The sequence below is a fragment of the Gossypium hirsutum genome, chromosome A10 (assembly GCF_007990345.1).
Source record: "Gossypium hirsutum isolate 1008001.06 chromosome A10, Gossypium_hirsutum_v2.1, whole genome shotgun sequence".
Taxonomy (NCBI): domain Eukaryota; kingdom Viridiplantae; phylum Streptophyta; class Magnoliopsida; order Malvales; family Malvaceae; genus Gossypium; species Gossypium hirsutum.
Genome location: NC_053433.1, coordinates 21,834,863 through 21,850,729, shown reverse-complemented (window position 1 = coordinate 21,850,729; position 15,867 = coordinate 21,834,863). Strand labels below are relative to the sequence as shown.

Here is a 15,867-nt window from a genome sequence, read left to right as displayed (position 1 = left end):
TGTGTTTCCATTGTTTCAAGTCTAGCTTCGATTCGACTTAAACGGGCCTCCACAGTCAAAGGGTGTTCCTCTTGCTCTCTCATATTAGTGTGCGGATGTTTGCGAAAAACTCTATTTTCCCGAGTAGCCCGTGTACCTGGAGGAACAAAATAACACGAAGTAGGGGTGCCGGCAAGCAATCCCATAGAATCCAAACAATGTTTATCTAGGTGGTCCATACGATATGCACATGTGAAGGTTGCGAAATCAATTTCAGACTCAAAAAGTTGAGAGGCTAAATTTGAAATGAATGATCCAAGTATAAGTGGACTGTTGTAACTTAAAACGGCATGAAAATTTCGTGCAAACCAATATCCTAAATTAACTTTAATACCCGAATGCATGCACCACAAAAAGAACAGTTCAGTCTTAGTTAAAGCAGCTGATGCGTCATTTCTACCTGAAAAACAAAATGCTAAAAATCGGTGTATGTATTTTAAAGTAGGCTCATGCACCCATAAATCTTTTGTGGTCTTTGGATTATAAAGTTGGCCAGAATTAGTTAAAACACGATAAACATGTTGAGCATCGAAGTCATTGGGAACATCTAAAAGAGCAGAATGATAGGCATCGGATTGAATGTCATTAGGGTCGATGAAACCCATGGCAATGTTAAATTCTGAAACAGACATCCAAAAGTCTTTACCAAGCAAACGAAAGCACACTATATTTTGTGTTTCAACAGTATACAATGCATTTATATTGAAGCTAAATGTGGTATAAAACTCATATACTAATTCATAATCTGCATCACAAGTAATATTAGCAAATAGAGTCCAACCAATAGCATTAAAATAATGGAGTACTGCATCATGAATATCTAGAAGTTCAAGAGTAGGGAAATCGATTTGCTTACAGACCGGAAGCGAGCGTTGTCGGATGGCGTTGTATCGTGTTTGCTGTTCGGATGTCGAAAACTCTAGAAATCGTTGCAAATGACTATCGGCAGGAATAACATTTGCTCGACTACGTCTGTTGCGTTGATTTGCTCGGGGTGGTCTAACGTGCTCATTAGGCGAGTCGAGCGGGGGATTTTGTTCAGCAGCTTCAGTACTGCTGTGTGGAGGCGTTGATGGCTCACGTGTCGACCGTCGATGACTTTGGGTTTGGCGTTGAGAGACTTGTTCAACAACGGTGTGTGTAGGCTCGACATGGATGTTAGAAGTTTCGACTTTCTCTAGACTGCCTGAAGTGCTTGTGTCGACCAGAGTTAGACTTCATCATCGACGGGCTCTTGGTTGCGCGGCTGTTCGTCTCAGAGGAGGTGGAGGAGGGTCGTCGTCGGCTAACTCAACGACAGGAGGGGCAGAGAAACGGTGTCGATGTCGATTAAGTGAAACCGGGATATTGTCTGCCATTTGGTTCTGAGTTCGAACCATGGTCCCAGGGTTATTTTCAAAATTAGATGTTTCAGATGGCCTCGACAGTGACGAGATGCTGCGGCGCACGACGGTAGTAACGGCGGCGACGGTGGCGGTGAGGATGAGTGATGCGTTTTCGGTCAACTCTTGAATGGTGATGGTGGAGGTGTTGATGTTGGCCTTGGTTAATGTGGTAGTTGGGGGTTTGGGTGTTTGTTAAGTTTGGTTTTAAGTGTTTTTGGTGATGGAGAAAAGAAGGCAAAATAAATAAAATGGAGAAGTGATAGCGTGGTGAAGGTTAAGGCCGTTTAAGGTGCGATGGTGGAGCAAAGGTTTTTCGGCGGTGCTTCGGTGGAAAATAGGGCCGTCGAATGGTGGTGTTGTATTGGGGTGTTGGCTACGAAAAAGAAAAAGGAAGTGGGGGTGGTGTGTTGGTGCTTTCGACGGTGGTGGATGGTGGAATCGGTGAAGGTGTGGTGTGCGACGGTTAAGGAGGACGACGGTGGTGATAGACGATGAGCGGTGTGACGACGGCGGCGGCGTAGCTTGCTTGGGTTAGGGTTTCTTTTGGTATTTGGAAAGGATGGAGATGAAGAAGATGAGAAGATTTGGGAATTTTGGGATTTTGGGTGTTTGAATTTATTTTTGTTTAATTTTTATTTTGGGATATTGGGTATGGTAATTGGGTTAGGTGTAGGTTGGGCCAACTTTGGGTATTGGGTTTAGATTTATGTGGGTTTAAAGGAAATGGGTAGTTTGGTATTTGGGTTTGGGTTTGGGTTATTTTAGTTTGCGGGTAAATGGGTTAGGATTTGGGTATTGGGTTTGATTTTGGGTTTTGGTATATGTGGGAAATGGGTTTGGGTAGGAATTTTAGTGGATGATGGTTGTTCTTTTTTTTTTTCACATTAGCAAGTCGTGCCCACGCCACCTTCATTACTCGTCTTTTTGAAAATTAATTACTTCCACAGTATTCCTGAAAACATCAAATTGACTAAGTTAAATAAGAATTTATTTATTTACATCCTAATTTACTTAAACTAAAAATTTAAATAAATGAAAATAAATTTGGGTTGCCTCCCAAAAAGCGCTTTTGTTTAACGTCGTTAGCTCGACGACCTGTTATTCAGACTTTTGGCTCATCGAGAACAATCTCCTCAACTGTGTGTGTTTGAAAATTCTCGAAAAAGGGTTTTAGTCGTTGACCATTCACTTTAAATCGCTTTCGTGTTTCTTCACTTTGAATTTCCACTGCACCATTCGCAAATAAATTAGTAACAATAAACGGTCCAATCCATTTGGATCGAAGCTTACCAGCAAAAATCTTTAAGGTAGAGTCGTATAGGAGCACTCTTTGTCCTATTGAGAACTGCTACCTGGTGATAAACTTGTCATGAAATGCCTTCGTATTTTCTTTATAAACTCGAGCATTTTCATATGCATCGTTTTTGATTTCCTCGAGTTCTTGGATGTCTAATTTTCGAGATTTTCCCGCAGACTCCATTTCCATATTGCATTGCTTAACTGCCCAAAAAGCCTTATGCTCTAACTCGACCGGGAGGTGGCACGGTTTACCGAAAACGAGTCGGTAAGGTGACATGCCTATTGGTCCCTTGTAAGCTGTCCTATAGGCCCAAAGTGCGTCATTCAGTCTCAAACTCCAATCCTTCCTGTTAGGTTTAACCGTCTTTTCCAGAATAGACTTGATCTCTCGATTTGACACTTCGGCTTGCCCGTTTGTTTGTGGATGGTAAGCAGTGGCAATTCGTTGAGTCACTCCATATTTTTCCATTAATGCACTTACGGGTTTATTGTAAAAATGTGTTCCTCTGTCACTGATTAATGCTCGGGGAGGGCCATACCTGGAAAAAATAGAACTTTTAATAAAGTCAACTACGGTCTTAGCATTATCATTGCGAGTGGCCTTTGCTTCTATCCACTTAGAGACATAATCAACAGCTAAGAGTATATAAAAATTACCGAAAGAAGAAACGAAGGGACCCATAAAGTCGATGCCCCATACATCAAAAATTTCACAAATATGAATAGGAGTAAGAGGCATCTCATTTCGACGACTAAGGTTGCCAACTCTTTGGCATTTTTCACAAGCTTTACAGAAATAAAAGGCATCACGAAATATGTTGGGCCAAAATAATCCACATTCGAGAATTTTGTCTGCAGTGCGTTTAGGTCCAAAATGCCCTCCGCATGCATAAGAATGACAAAAAGTTAAGATAGATTGTACCTCTGTTTCTGCTACACAACGTCGTATTACCTGATCCGAGCAATGCTTCCAAAGGTAAGGATCGTCCCAAATGTAATATCGTGCATCCTTTCTTATCTTATCTTTTTTAGACCTTGGCAAACCTGAAGGAATAGTACCTGTGACGAGGTAATTTACTATGTCTGCTTACCAAGGATGCATTGCCTTTGCTGAAAACAGGTTTTCATCTGAAAGTTGTCTTTCAATGGTGTGTCGTCTACTAGAATCGGTAATCGACTCAGATGGTCAGCTACTAGGTTTTCGCTTCCCTTCTTATCCCGAATTTCAAAATCAAACTCTTGTAGGAGTAGAATCCACCTGATTAGTCGGGGTTTTGCCTCCTTCTTCCCTATTAAATATTTCAAAGCTGCATTATCAGAAAAGATAATTACCTTAGTTCCCAATAGGTAAGATCTAAATTTATTTAAAGCAAACACAATAGCTAATAATTCTTTCTCGGTCGTTGTGTAATTGCTTTGGGCAACATCCAAAATCTTCGAAGCATAGTAGATAACATGAGGCTCTTTCTCTATTCTTTGGCCAAGAACAGCTCCCACACTTTGGTCGCTCGCATCACACATGATTTCGAACGAGAAGTTCCAATTTGGTGGCTGCACTATGGAAGCGGAGACCAATTTCTGCTTCAGCACATCAAACACGTCTTTACAAGTCTGGTCAAATTCAAATTCTTTATCCTTTTGTAACAGACTACAAAGCGGTCGCGCGATTTTCGAGAAATCTTTCATGAATCGTCTGTAGAATCCTGCATGGCCAAGAAAAGAACGAACTTCCCTCACTGATGAGGCGTAAGGTAACGAGTTAATAATGTCTGTTTTTGCCTTATCGACCTCAATTCCTTTCAAGGAAACTATATGACCCAAAATTAATCCTTTGTCAACCATGAAATGGCATTTCTCATAATTTAAAACAAGATTAAATTCTAGGCATCTTTGTAATATCTTAGGAAGATTATTGAGACATTCGTTAAAAGAGTTACCGTATACCGTGAAGTCATCCATAAAGACTTCGATGATTTTCTCGACGTAATCAGAGAATATGCTCACCATGCATCTTTGGAAGGTGGCCGGAGCATTGTAGAGTCCAAATGGCATCCGTCTATACGCAAATTTTCCGAAGGGACACGTGAAAGTCGTTTTGTCTTGATCCTCCAGAGCCACTGGAATCTGGAAAAATCCTGAATACCCATCGAGACAACAATAATGGGACTTACCGGCTAATCGCTAGAGCATTTGATCGATGAAGGGGTGTGGAAAATGGTCTTTTCGGGTAGCTGCATTCAACTTCCTGTAATCGATGCAAACCCTCCATCCATTCTATACTCGTGTAGGGACCAGCTCACCTAATTGGTTTTTCACCACTGTCACGCCAGTTTTCTTGGGCACGACATGAACTGGGCTAACCCAATTACTGTCAGAAATCGGATATATCATTCCAGCATCTAACAATTTTTAGATCTCCTTCTTTACTACCTCCATCATGGGTGGATTAAGGTGTCGTTGAGCATCCCTCTTTGGTTTCGTGTTGTCTTCAATGGAAATTTTGTGCATACAGGTGGATGGACTTAGCCCTTTTATGTCGCCTATCGTCCAACCAATAGCTTCCTTATAATCTCTCAGAACTCGAACTAGACTTTCCTCCTCGTCTTTGGTTAACTTGTTTGACACTATTACCCTCTCTCCCAAAAAGACGTACTTAAGATGGTCCGGTAATGCTTTAAGCTCTAGGATCGGTGGCTGTAAAACCGAGGGTAACATTTTAGTTTGGGAAGGTAATAGTTCAAATTGGTTACCTCAGTTTGTCAACGAAGGTTGCATATCCAAGTGATTGACGATTTCTTGCAATGAATCTTCAATGACTGCAAATTCCTCGAGGTGATGTAAAACTTCCATGTCAATGTTTCTGAAAAGGACAGTTTCCAACTCATCAAAGTCATGATATTCATAATAAGATTGAGTTAAACAATCTAAAATATCAATGCTAGAAATATTCAATAGTGAGTTAGGATGACCCATAGCCTCGTAGACATTGAATTTCACAATTTCGCCATCAAATTCCATGGTCAGCGTCCCACTTCGAACATCTATTTTTACGCTTGCGGTACTTAGAAACGACCTTCCAAGCAAAATGTCAGACGAATTAGTTGAATTATCATCTTCCATACTAATAATGTAGAAATCTGCAGGGAAAACTAATTCGTTAACTTTAACAAGGACGTTTTCAAGCAGCCCTTCGGGATAGACGACTGACCTGTCCGCCAACTGGATTATTACTCCTGTCTCTTTTAAAGGGCCCGTGTTAATCAACTTATAAATAGAATAAGACATAACATTAATAGAAGCCCCTAAATCACACATGGCTTTCTTAATGCCTACATTACCTATCTCACAGGAAATAGCAAACATACCTTGGTCCTTCTATTTGGGCGAAACTTTCTTTTGCAGTACTGCGGAGACATTTTCTCCTACATTTACTCTTTCGTTACCTATTAACCTCCTTTTGCTAGTACACAATTCCTTGAGGAATTTTGCATAACGGGGGATCTGTTTGATAGCGTCGAGTAAAGAAATATTTACCTCCACCTTCCTAAATGTCTCGAGGATTTCTTTTTCCTTCTTCTCTTTCTTATCCCTTGCAAGCCTCCCTGGAAAAGGAGGTGGCATTACAACTGGTCTCTGAATTTCTGACTCTGGCCTAATTGTTGGATCGGAGATCTGCTTTTCCTGTTCCTTTTCTTACCTATGACTTTTAGTTGGTACTGTTTCCAGAACCTTTCCGCTACGAAGAGTGATTGCACTGGCATTCTGCCGAGGGTTCGGCTCTGTCTGGGAAGGTAATTTACCTTGAGACTCTAAGCGATTAACTGCCATCGAGAGTTTACTAACTTGATTAGTTAACTCTTGTATTGATGCGTCTGTCCTTTGTTGATATTTTGCAGCATCGGCGGCAAGTCTTTCCACAACAGCTTCTAGAGATGTGCTCGGCTTGTGTTGTTGTTGTGGTTGCAGAAGTCTCGGTTGGTATGGTGGATTATATTGGGGATTAGCTCCGTAATTCAGGTTAGGATGATCCCTCCATCCGGGATTGTAGGTGTTGGAGAAAGGATCATAACGTCTTTGCGGAGGTTCTGGAAAACCTCCGACAGCATCTACATGTGTCGTTGAATTATCGTTAAGGATTGGGCACAAATCCGTCGGGTGTTCAGACGTAGTACAAATTCCACATAATGGGGTCAAACTCTTATTTTCTGTAAGCAAAAATTGAACAACATTCGTAAGCTTATCCAATTTATCTTCTAAAGTTGAAATGTTTACCCCATTAACCCGTCTTATCGGTTCTGAATTTGGCCGATATTGTTGAGAATTTGCCGCTATGGTGGATATTAGCTCTCTTGCCCTTTGAGGGGTCATATTGACAAGCGCTCTTCCGCTAGCAGCGTCGATCATCTTCATTTCCATAGGGAGCAAACCCTCGTAGAAATATTGAAGAAGTGATTGTTCGGTCAACCCATGTTGAGGACAACTCGCAGACAGTTTTTTGTACCGCTTCCAGTAGTCGTAGAGTGATTCACTCTCCAATTGGTGAATGCCCACTATGTCCCTCTTAAGCTCAGCTGCTCGTGACGCTGGAAAGAATCTGTCAAGAAACACACGAGATAAGTCATCCCACGTTGTAATAGAACCAGGAGGTAAGTAAAATAACCATTCTTTTGCTGTATCAACTAAAGAAAAAGGAAAGGCCCGAAGTTTGATCTCATTTTCGGGTACTCCCTGGGGTTTCATGCTTGAGCAGACCATGTGGAATTCTCTCAAGTGAGTGTGTGGATTTTCGTTCTTCAAGCCTCAAAAAGTGGGAAAAAGGTGAATCAAGCCGGACTTCAATTCGAAAGGGGTTCCTCCGGTTGGATAGTTGATGCATAACGGTGTTTGCTCGTTGGGAGCAGCGGCTAGTTGAGGAATGGTTCGGTTTTCCATTCTTTCTAGTTCACCGAGGTTGTTTTTATTTCAAACAGTGGTTCGGTCTCAGGTTCAACCTCTTCGACTTGTTTCCCACGTTGAATTGCCTCTGCGCGAATTACTTCACTCAATTTTTCAACGTCGGACTCTAAGATCCCCTGTCCTAGCTCAATTCCTGATTTACTTGCACATTTAAGAGCTTCTGTCTCTTTTCGTCGAGCTCGCGCTGATTTCTCGATCTCTGGGTCGTATTCAAGATCTCCGGATGAAGATCTGGTCATGAAGACAATTTAAACAATTGTAAGTGTTGCCAGTCCCCAGCAACAGCGCCAAAACTGATGGCTGTCGATTCCACCAATATAAACCTACACCTAGTTTGCAAATTAAAGCAGTATAGGGAGTAGGGTCGATCCCACAGAGACTGGAATTACTGAAAATTGTTTGTTTCTTGACCAGATTAGTGTCTGGGCAGTTGTCGTGCCCGCGACGTTTAGTGGGGAAATAAAATATGGAACCTGAAATAAACACAAGAAAACGTAAAAAGTAAAAAGTAAAAGATGAAATAAAAATAAAAAGATGAAATAAAAATAAATAACAAAATAATTTAAAGGAAAATCAATAAAACTTAGCTCAGCCTTAAGCACGGGTTTTCCCGTCTTTGACCCATTCCTCGAAATTAGGTGAACTCCTCTTTTTCGATAAGCTAGTTATAACTACCAAGGACGCCTCGGACACCAACTCTTCCTTGTGTAAATTAGTTATGGAACGTCCTATAACTAACCCTTACCGATCGAACAACCTACGAAACGTTCGTGATTTAGAACTCCTGCAGCTTTGCGTTCTAGAAGAGCCTAGCTCGAACCAATGCCCTCAAACGTTGAGACATTTAAATCCAGTTACTACTTCCCTTAATGGAACCAAACAGCAATCCCCACTTGGCACGCCAATGTGTTCACGGAAGACCAATTAGACAATCGATCCTTTCGGAATTCCAACTGTATGTCTAGCCACACTAACTCAAACGACGTCTTTTTTGACTTAGTATTGACTTGACTTTGTAAGTTGACAAAGTCATACTCTTAATCCGGAGAAATAATAAATATCGAAAGTTGGGAGTTAAACAGCTCGGGTTCGTAACTCACGGGTATTTTGACGGGGTTAACACCAGCTTAAAGCTGAAAGGGGTTTAGTGTGGCATGAATTTAATCATGCTTGAAGGTTATGGAAATGATAGAAATTATATGAAAAAGGTAGTGGAAATGGATAGGAAAAATTGCAAAGAGAATTAGACAAATTTTGTAAAAAGAAAACAAAATAATCTAATGCTCAATTGAATTAAGAAAAAGAAAACAAAGTGGATAATGGAATTCCAAAATGAAATAGGAATGTAAAGACAATTGATTAATGGATGATTTCCTAAGAACTAAAACCCCCTATTTATATAGATAGGGTTTACTAAAAATAGCTTAAGAAAATTAATATAAAATCTAAAATAATAATAATTAAAAATAAATAAAATTAAAATAAACTTAAAATAGAATTTACTATTTTTGGCTTTTTACAAAGTCAAATTTATGACTAGTCCTTGGCTTGCTCCATCTTTTCGCTTTGGCCCATTCCAATGATTTTTTTCTAATTTGGCCCATTTTCAGCTTGCTTTTGATCAATTGCATCCCTGACAAGAATTAAATCATAAAAACACTTAATTAGTAGGATTCAGTTCATCAATAAACTAATTTAAGCATAAAAAATATGCAATTTGACATGTTTATCATGCCATATTTTGAAAAATATAGAGATGAAGGTTTTATTTCTAGTATGAATATTGCTAAAAGTATTGCACTTGATATGAATGTAGAGCCTGTCCTTCAATAAAGCGTCGTGTTATTAGAAAAAAAACAATTTGATGAGAATAAACAAGAAGATGAAGAATTTTGGTCGGGTGATGAATTATTTAAAGTTGATTATTTTTTAGTTATTGTAGACATGATAATTACTTATTTAAAGAGCAGATTTGGGCAACTAAAAATATCTGAGAATATTTTTGAGTTTTTGTTTGATTCAAACATGTTAAAAGTCATTGGATGAAAAGGAATTTGAGAGAATGTTGTGTTACTTTTCACTCTACCTTTTCTCATGGTGATTAATCAAATGTTGATCTAAACGATCTTTTCTCTGAATTAAAAGTATTGCAATTTACTTTATCAAATGAATTAATGTCAGCCACTGAAATTCTTGAGTTTGTCAACTGTAAGTTAATCAAAACCTACTTGAGGTCATCAATATCGCAAAAACGATTGAATGGTCCTTATTAATGATTTTGCATCTCGAAATACTCGTAGAACCTAATTTTTTATTATTTTCTTTTGTAGTTGATGACATTGGAGTAGATTGAATGAAAAATATATATATTTTTAATTTTATTAGAAAATGTGCTCTCCAAAGAGGTAAACGGCTTGTAACAAAATGTACTCTTCATTCCCATAAGATGGAATCGAATCCCTGACCACATAATTAATGGACAAGGTGCATAACCACCATGCTTCACTTCATAATTTGAAATATATTTTTTTAATTTTAAGATTAACTTTTTTTTTTTGAATTCCATCAAATAATTTGATTTATGCTATTTGTTTTCAATCTATAATTACCAAACATACATCTAAATATTTTTGTGTACAACTAAAAAAAGAAGAAAGAAATATGTTATTTGTTGAACTATACAAGAAATGCTAGGATCTATACATCATATCAACGGCATAAAGAAGTTGTGACTACAGCCCATTGTTAACCAGGATTAAATAATTATTTTTATTTTTATTTAAATAAAAACACTTACATGTTTGAAGTAATGGGTAACGATTCATATTATATTAAAAAAAATACATCAAATGATGTAATAATACAAAACTTAGAACGAATTAGAAATTATGAAGCCAAAAAAAGACAACACCAGAAACACTAAATATACAGAAAACGACAACTTTCTCTAAATTTAACACTAAATGAAATAAATACCATTCCACTTCTTATTTTCAATGTTTAATTATTTAAAATTAATTTATTGAAAATGAATAAACTTGAAAAGAAAAGGGTTCTTTTTGGGGTTTAATTTCTTGGTTCTTTCATTTTCATGGAAAATAAAAGATTAAGTACTAAAATTCAAATTAAAAAATGCTAAATGCCATATTTTGCAGTCGACTGCATGAATGAACTAAATTGAGCTTTGAGTTCAAATATAACTTCCACTGGATAATAAATGTTCTAAAAGAAATAATGGAAGGATGACATAAAAAAAAATGAGCAGAAAAAGAGGGTTCAGCCAATTATCAATGAAACAATCGACCATTGCATTCTTTTTCTAAAACTCCGAAATGGGAGAAAGAAATTCATAAGATATAAAAATGGCAGTTCCATATGAATCATATACTATTGTGATACAGTAATCAATCCAATGATGAACACAAGTTTAAATGATTGTAACATGTAATCAAGAATTTGTCTTCCGGTTTATGATTAGAGGCCCAAACCTTAGATGCCTCGAGCTCACTTCTTTGTTTCTCACTCGTGATCTTTTCAGTGAGGAAGTATGGGAGGGGCAATTGTGCGTGTGTTATATGATTTACAGTGACTGCATTTCTGCCCTATTATGTGGAAGTAAACTTCTGTAGTGTCATTGCAGTCATTGCATAGGATCCAAACCTGCATTCGTTTGTTAAATCAAGATATACGTGATTCGGATATAAAGCAACAGGTTGTTCGATATGAACAAGAATCATAGTATGCACACACCTTCTTGTGCCGGTAGTCCTCTGGCATTACAGTTGCTTCTATCTGACAACAAACAAGATAATTATGTTGTGAATCAGTGTGGACAAAAACAGAATGAAGCAACTAAATCAAAGACAAGGCTGTTAATTACGAGTTTGATGAGCTTAAAGTCGAAGAATATGTACCTCTTCGTCTATCCTCTTCCAGGTTCTAGACATATCGATTACTGACTTCGAGCATATAGGACAACAATATCTGAGCAAACAACACTGTTTTAAATTCGGAAGAACAACTAGAACAGTTAAGATTATACAAGGAAGAACTCGTTGACACTCACTTGTTTCGCTTTATCATCTCATAGTAACATTCGCAGTGCATCGTGTGACCGCATTTCATCACAGTGGTATCTTTCAACGAATCGAATAGGTACTGGAGATGCAATACGATCCACTATTAGCGGATACAAATATTTACTAAATATAATTGCAGGAAGTAGAAAAGATGAACCTCATAACATATGGGGCAATGATGCCGCATCGAGTTCTCCACGCACAAATGATTATCTCGCAACGCAATGGCATAGCAAGACCCTGCCCAGTGGCATAAGTACGTGTGGTTATTGTGCAAAACAAATAGATGTACCATTGAATAAAAGAGATACTGTAAGCAGGGGATGGAATTCAATGTTTAAACTCCTCAAAACACGATTGACTGATGTTTTCGGTGAGTTCACATCAAAATAGTATAGTTCTAAATTAAAGTAGAAGAATATAAACATGAAAATGAACTCATAAGTATAGTGTACTGAGAACAACGACGAACAAAAACAAGAACGATTATGAAAGTGCATGACAGCAAAATCCAGAATAGTTCGAAACAACCCAATGAAAAATGCAAATTATTGAATACGACTGAATATGAAATAAAAAATCAGCCACAAATACCATTTCAAAGTAAAAAATGGGATTGAATCTAAGAACTTTGAACCAAGCATGATAAGGTAAGAAATGGGATATAAAGGTGTTAAGTACATACCGCACTTTTTGCAATGAAAAAAGTTATCACGACCTCCGACTCTGTATCAAAAATCATTCGATTAAGTCTCATAGCTTGAATTCAAGCAATCAAGACGAAAATAACAGCCATATATACTTAAAACTTGGTAACTAACCTGCAGATCCCACAATCATGGCAATGAAAGTGCTCCTTCTCGGTCTGCGTTAGATGTAACCGAACGGTAAACATTAATGGAAAAAATAAACATTATATAGTAAAACACACAAGGATCAAACGCCCATCCATTCCTTATATCTTAAGCTAATGTTTATCAACTATTTCATTAGTTATATCTTGAAAAAACTTAAGTACTTACATCATCATCAAAGAACATGCAAATTGCACAGAAATATTCTCCCATGTTGACGCCACAATTTGAACAAAGTTGAGCGACCTACACAACATAAAAAACCAACACCCAAAGTGAAAACATAAACCAAAGAAAAGGGTCCTTTTGTGTCTTAAAAGATACAAATCTGAAACACAAACCGGCTGCTCTGTGTCACAAACCGAACAAATAACCTACACAGAAACAAATTGGCACAAATGATTAACTTGAAAAGAGAAAGACAATAAATTGAAAGAAAAGAAAAACACAGCGATTTTCAATTTCGTACTTGTTTAACGCCTTGGCGAACAATCTCGTGCCTGTCCATGGGGTTCTTTAACAAGCTCTGAAGAACCAATAAGTGAATCCAAATACAATGAATACCCAGAACAAGAAATTGCATAAACAGTCAGAAACGTGGGAGCTTTCAGCTTAAAACATAGAAAAAAAAGGGGGGGGAATGCAGAAAAAATGCTGAAAACGAATACCGAAGCCTCATTGTGGCAATGGCGACACCAGAAAACCTCGTTGCAACATGGAGCTCGAATCTTACATCTCCTCCTATAATGTTGGCATCTATAAAAGGAAAAAAACAAACAAACCCAATGAATCATTGATGGAAAAGACCCCCAAAAAAACAAAAAAGGGATAAGAAGAAAGAAGAGATACCCATATCCCATCTTCCCAAAATGAAGGCGTTCATTGGCTGAAGAGGCCTCCATCTCCAGGAGAATTGGAAGACAAATTTTGTTCTTTTCTTCTTGGATTATCCAGAGGAAACCAAGAAAGAAGAGGGGGTTTCCTGAATTGGGAAGATGGGATTTAAATTTTCTTGGATTGTCGTGGATTCTTAAATGAAGAGAAAAGAACCCCAACCCCGCCTTCAAAGGGCCACTCGTTTATATAAAAATATAAAAATATAACAATAGCTATCTTACATTAAAAGGCAATAGTAATTGAATACCCAAAAAAAGAAAAAGGCAATAGTAATTATTGAATAATAGAAATAATGAGATTCTGTTGGGAGAGAGAGACAAAGGATAAGGTGGGGGGAGTGCCTGCCAGTGATGACTAAGAGAGAGGGACCAGTTGCCGCAGTGTCAGCGAATCGTGTTTCAGTCCGTAATTTTTCTTTTTGGGGGCATTTTAACAATCATGTGCAAGTCGCTTTTTGTTTCCATTCAACTTGAAGCTGAATCCAAAAATTGTTCTTCCTTCATATCAATTGATTAAACTTAAAACCTGAATTATGGTTTTCCTTATTGCATTATCCAAAGAAAAACATGAATAACAGGTTGAGTATTTTTCAGAAAAAAATTTAGATTCAAAATGTTAGAGATGATATTGTTGAGAGATATGAATAGTAAAATAGAAATTAAGGATAAAAAAATTTAAACTCTACTAAATTAAAATACATTGATTACATTTTCAATTTAATTTGCAATTTAACTTTTCTTATTTATATAATATTATTACTATCATTAATCTCATATTTTAGTTTAATAAGTTAAAAAAAGGAATCTTTTAGTGATAAATTAATGAAAAAAAAATTGATAAATATAATTTCCTTTTTAAGTGACATAAAAAACTTTTGAGCTTTGGATTAAATTAAAAATTACGTCAGCTCGACTAATGAACTTTTAAATATATTTAAATTTAGGCATAATAAACCCTAACTTAAGCATTAAAGTAAAATTAGTTTAATTCAAATTTTATTTATTTTAACAAATTATTTATGAGCAGTAGAGTTCACGTTGATGGTCACAAAACACAATAATAATTATTATTGCAATTCTTATTATATTCTTGGAAACTAATGATTTAGAATACAATTGTATGTTTAAAAATAACATCTAATCTAGAGTATGTTTATATTCTTTCTCTTATTTATATAGTTTTTTATGTTGATGGTACCTAATCTAAAAATTTTCTCTTGAAATTGTCAAGGGTGTGCTAGTAGAAATTTTTTTCAGGCCTTCCGCGAATATAATTTGGAGCATAGTCCAAATATTGTATGTCTGGTTGAACCTAGAGTAAGCGGTAAAAAAACCAATTTTATTATTGAACAATTGGGCTTCAATTCTTCTCATCGGGTTGAAGCTGTATGGAAGGATTCTTTTAGAATTCGCATTATGTAGTAACCATCCTCAATTTATTTCCCGTAGCGTTGACAATTTTATTTTAAATAAGTCTCTTTTAATCACTTTTGTTTATGGTAGCCCTGACAGGTTGAAACGCAAGCTCCTTTGGGATAGTTTAAAATTTGTATCTCTAGTCTAGCCTATTCCTTGGCTCATCATGGGGGATTTTAACGCTATTTTATCTCCTGCAGATAAGAAAAGCCCTTTTAATATAGGTAAACGCTATGAATTTTTTTGTAATTTCGTTGACTCTTGTGCTTTGCAGGATTTAGGGTTTCGTGGACCCTCCTTCACATGACAATGCGGTGGTACTTTTGTAAGATTGGATCGGGCTTTAGCAAATGATGATTGGATGCTAACTTTTCTGCAGTGCTTGGTTCACTCGTACTAAATCTAAACATCAGCCTCTTTTGCTATCCACTAGTCCGAATCATGGCGTTCCTAAAGGAAGACCTTTCAGATTTTTAGCAGGATGGATGCAGCATAAATCTTTCCCCACATTTGTTAAAGATAAGTGGAATTTTGTTGGTAATATGGTTGATTCTCTTAATAATTTTACTTTTTCTGTTAAACTTTAGAATAGGGATGTGTATGGTTTTTTGGGTGTTTGAAAACATCTCCTTTTGAGATCACTTAGTAATATTCAAAAGGCCATTAACCATTTTTCATCTAGTCAGCTCAGAAAGAATTGGAAGTTCGTGATGAATTGGAAAACATCCTTGACCATGAAGACTTACTTTGGAGACAAAAGGCTCATTGTGACTAGTTGCAGTTAGGAGATAAAAACACAAAATTCTATCATAGTCGCACGATTAAGAGAAGGAAATTCAATCGCATTTCTACCTTACATATAGATGGTGGAGATTGGTGTTCTGATCAAGATATCTTACAATCTAAAGCGGTAGAATTCTTTGAAAGGCTGTATGGCGAGACT

At 37.1% G+C, this 15,867-nt stretch overlaps 2 protein-coding genes across 2 annotated transcripts; both read right to left on the bottom strand.

Annotated features, from left to right (window-relative positions):
- Positions 1-2,772: 2,772 nt before the first annotated feature.
- LOC121207961 (uncharacterized) lies at positions 2,773-5,438 on the bottom strand. Its single transcript, XM_041078506.1, has 4 exons — positions 5,154-5,438; positions 4,661-4,847; positions 3,815-4,531; positions 2,773-3,602 (listed from the first exon to the last, which is right to left on the bottom strand). The coding sequence occupies exons 1-4, from the start codon at positions 5,436-5,438 to the stop codon at positions 2,773-2,775; spliced, it is 2,019 nt and encodes a 672-aa protein (XP_040934440.1).
- A 5,596-nt stretch (positions 5,439-11,034) lies between these two features.
- On the bottom strand, positions 11,035-13,754 carry LOC107897553 (E3 ubiquitin-protein ligase MIEL1). Its single transcript, XM_016823040.2, has 12 exons — positions 13,462-13,754; positions 13,281-13,368; positions 13,082-13,138; positions 12,954-12,986; positions 12,781-12,858; positions 12,580-12,623; positions 12,444-12,484; positions 11,916-11,998; positions 11,746-11,837; positions 11,594-11,663; positions 11,430-11,471; positions 11,035-11,339 (listed from the first exon to the last, which is right to left on the bottom strand). Exons 1-12 carry the CDS (start codon positions 13,512-13,514, stop codon positions 11,214-11,216), a joined length of 807 nt encoding a protein of 268 aa, XP_016678529.2. The 5' UTR covers positions 13,515-13,754; the 3' UTR covers positions 11,035-11,213.
- Positions 13,755-15,867: the final 2,113 nt, after the last annotated feature.

Bases quoted from the DNA above. Each gene is read 5' to 3' on its own strand.
- LOC107897553 (XM_016823040.2), bottom strand. From the start codon at position 13,514: ATGGAGGCCTCTTCAGCCAATGAACGCCTTCATTTTGGGAAGATGGGA. The intron at 11,664-11,745 runs GTGAGTGTCAAC...TTGTTTGCTCAG, and splicing joins GAGATGATAAAGCGAAACAA to ATATTGTTGTCCTATATGCT. The intron at 11,472-11,593 runs GTACATATTCTT...GTTTGTTGTCAG, and splicing joins GGAAGAGGATAGACGAAGAG to ATAGAAGCAACTGTAATGCC.
- LOC121207961 (XM_041078506.1), bottom strand. From the start codon at position 5,438: ATGTTACCCTCGGTTTTACAGCCACCGATCCTAGAGCTTAAAGCATTA. The intron at 4,848-5,153 runs GTAGTAAAGAAG...GGATTTTTCCAG, and splicing joins TTAATCCACCCATGATGGAG to ATTCCAGTGGCTCTGGAGGA. The intron at 4,532-4,660 runs GTAACTCTTTTA...TGGGTCATATAG, and splicing joins GGATGACTTCACGGTATACG to TTTCCTTGAAAGGAATTGAG.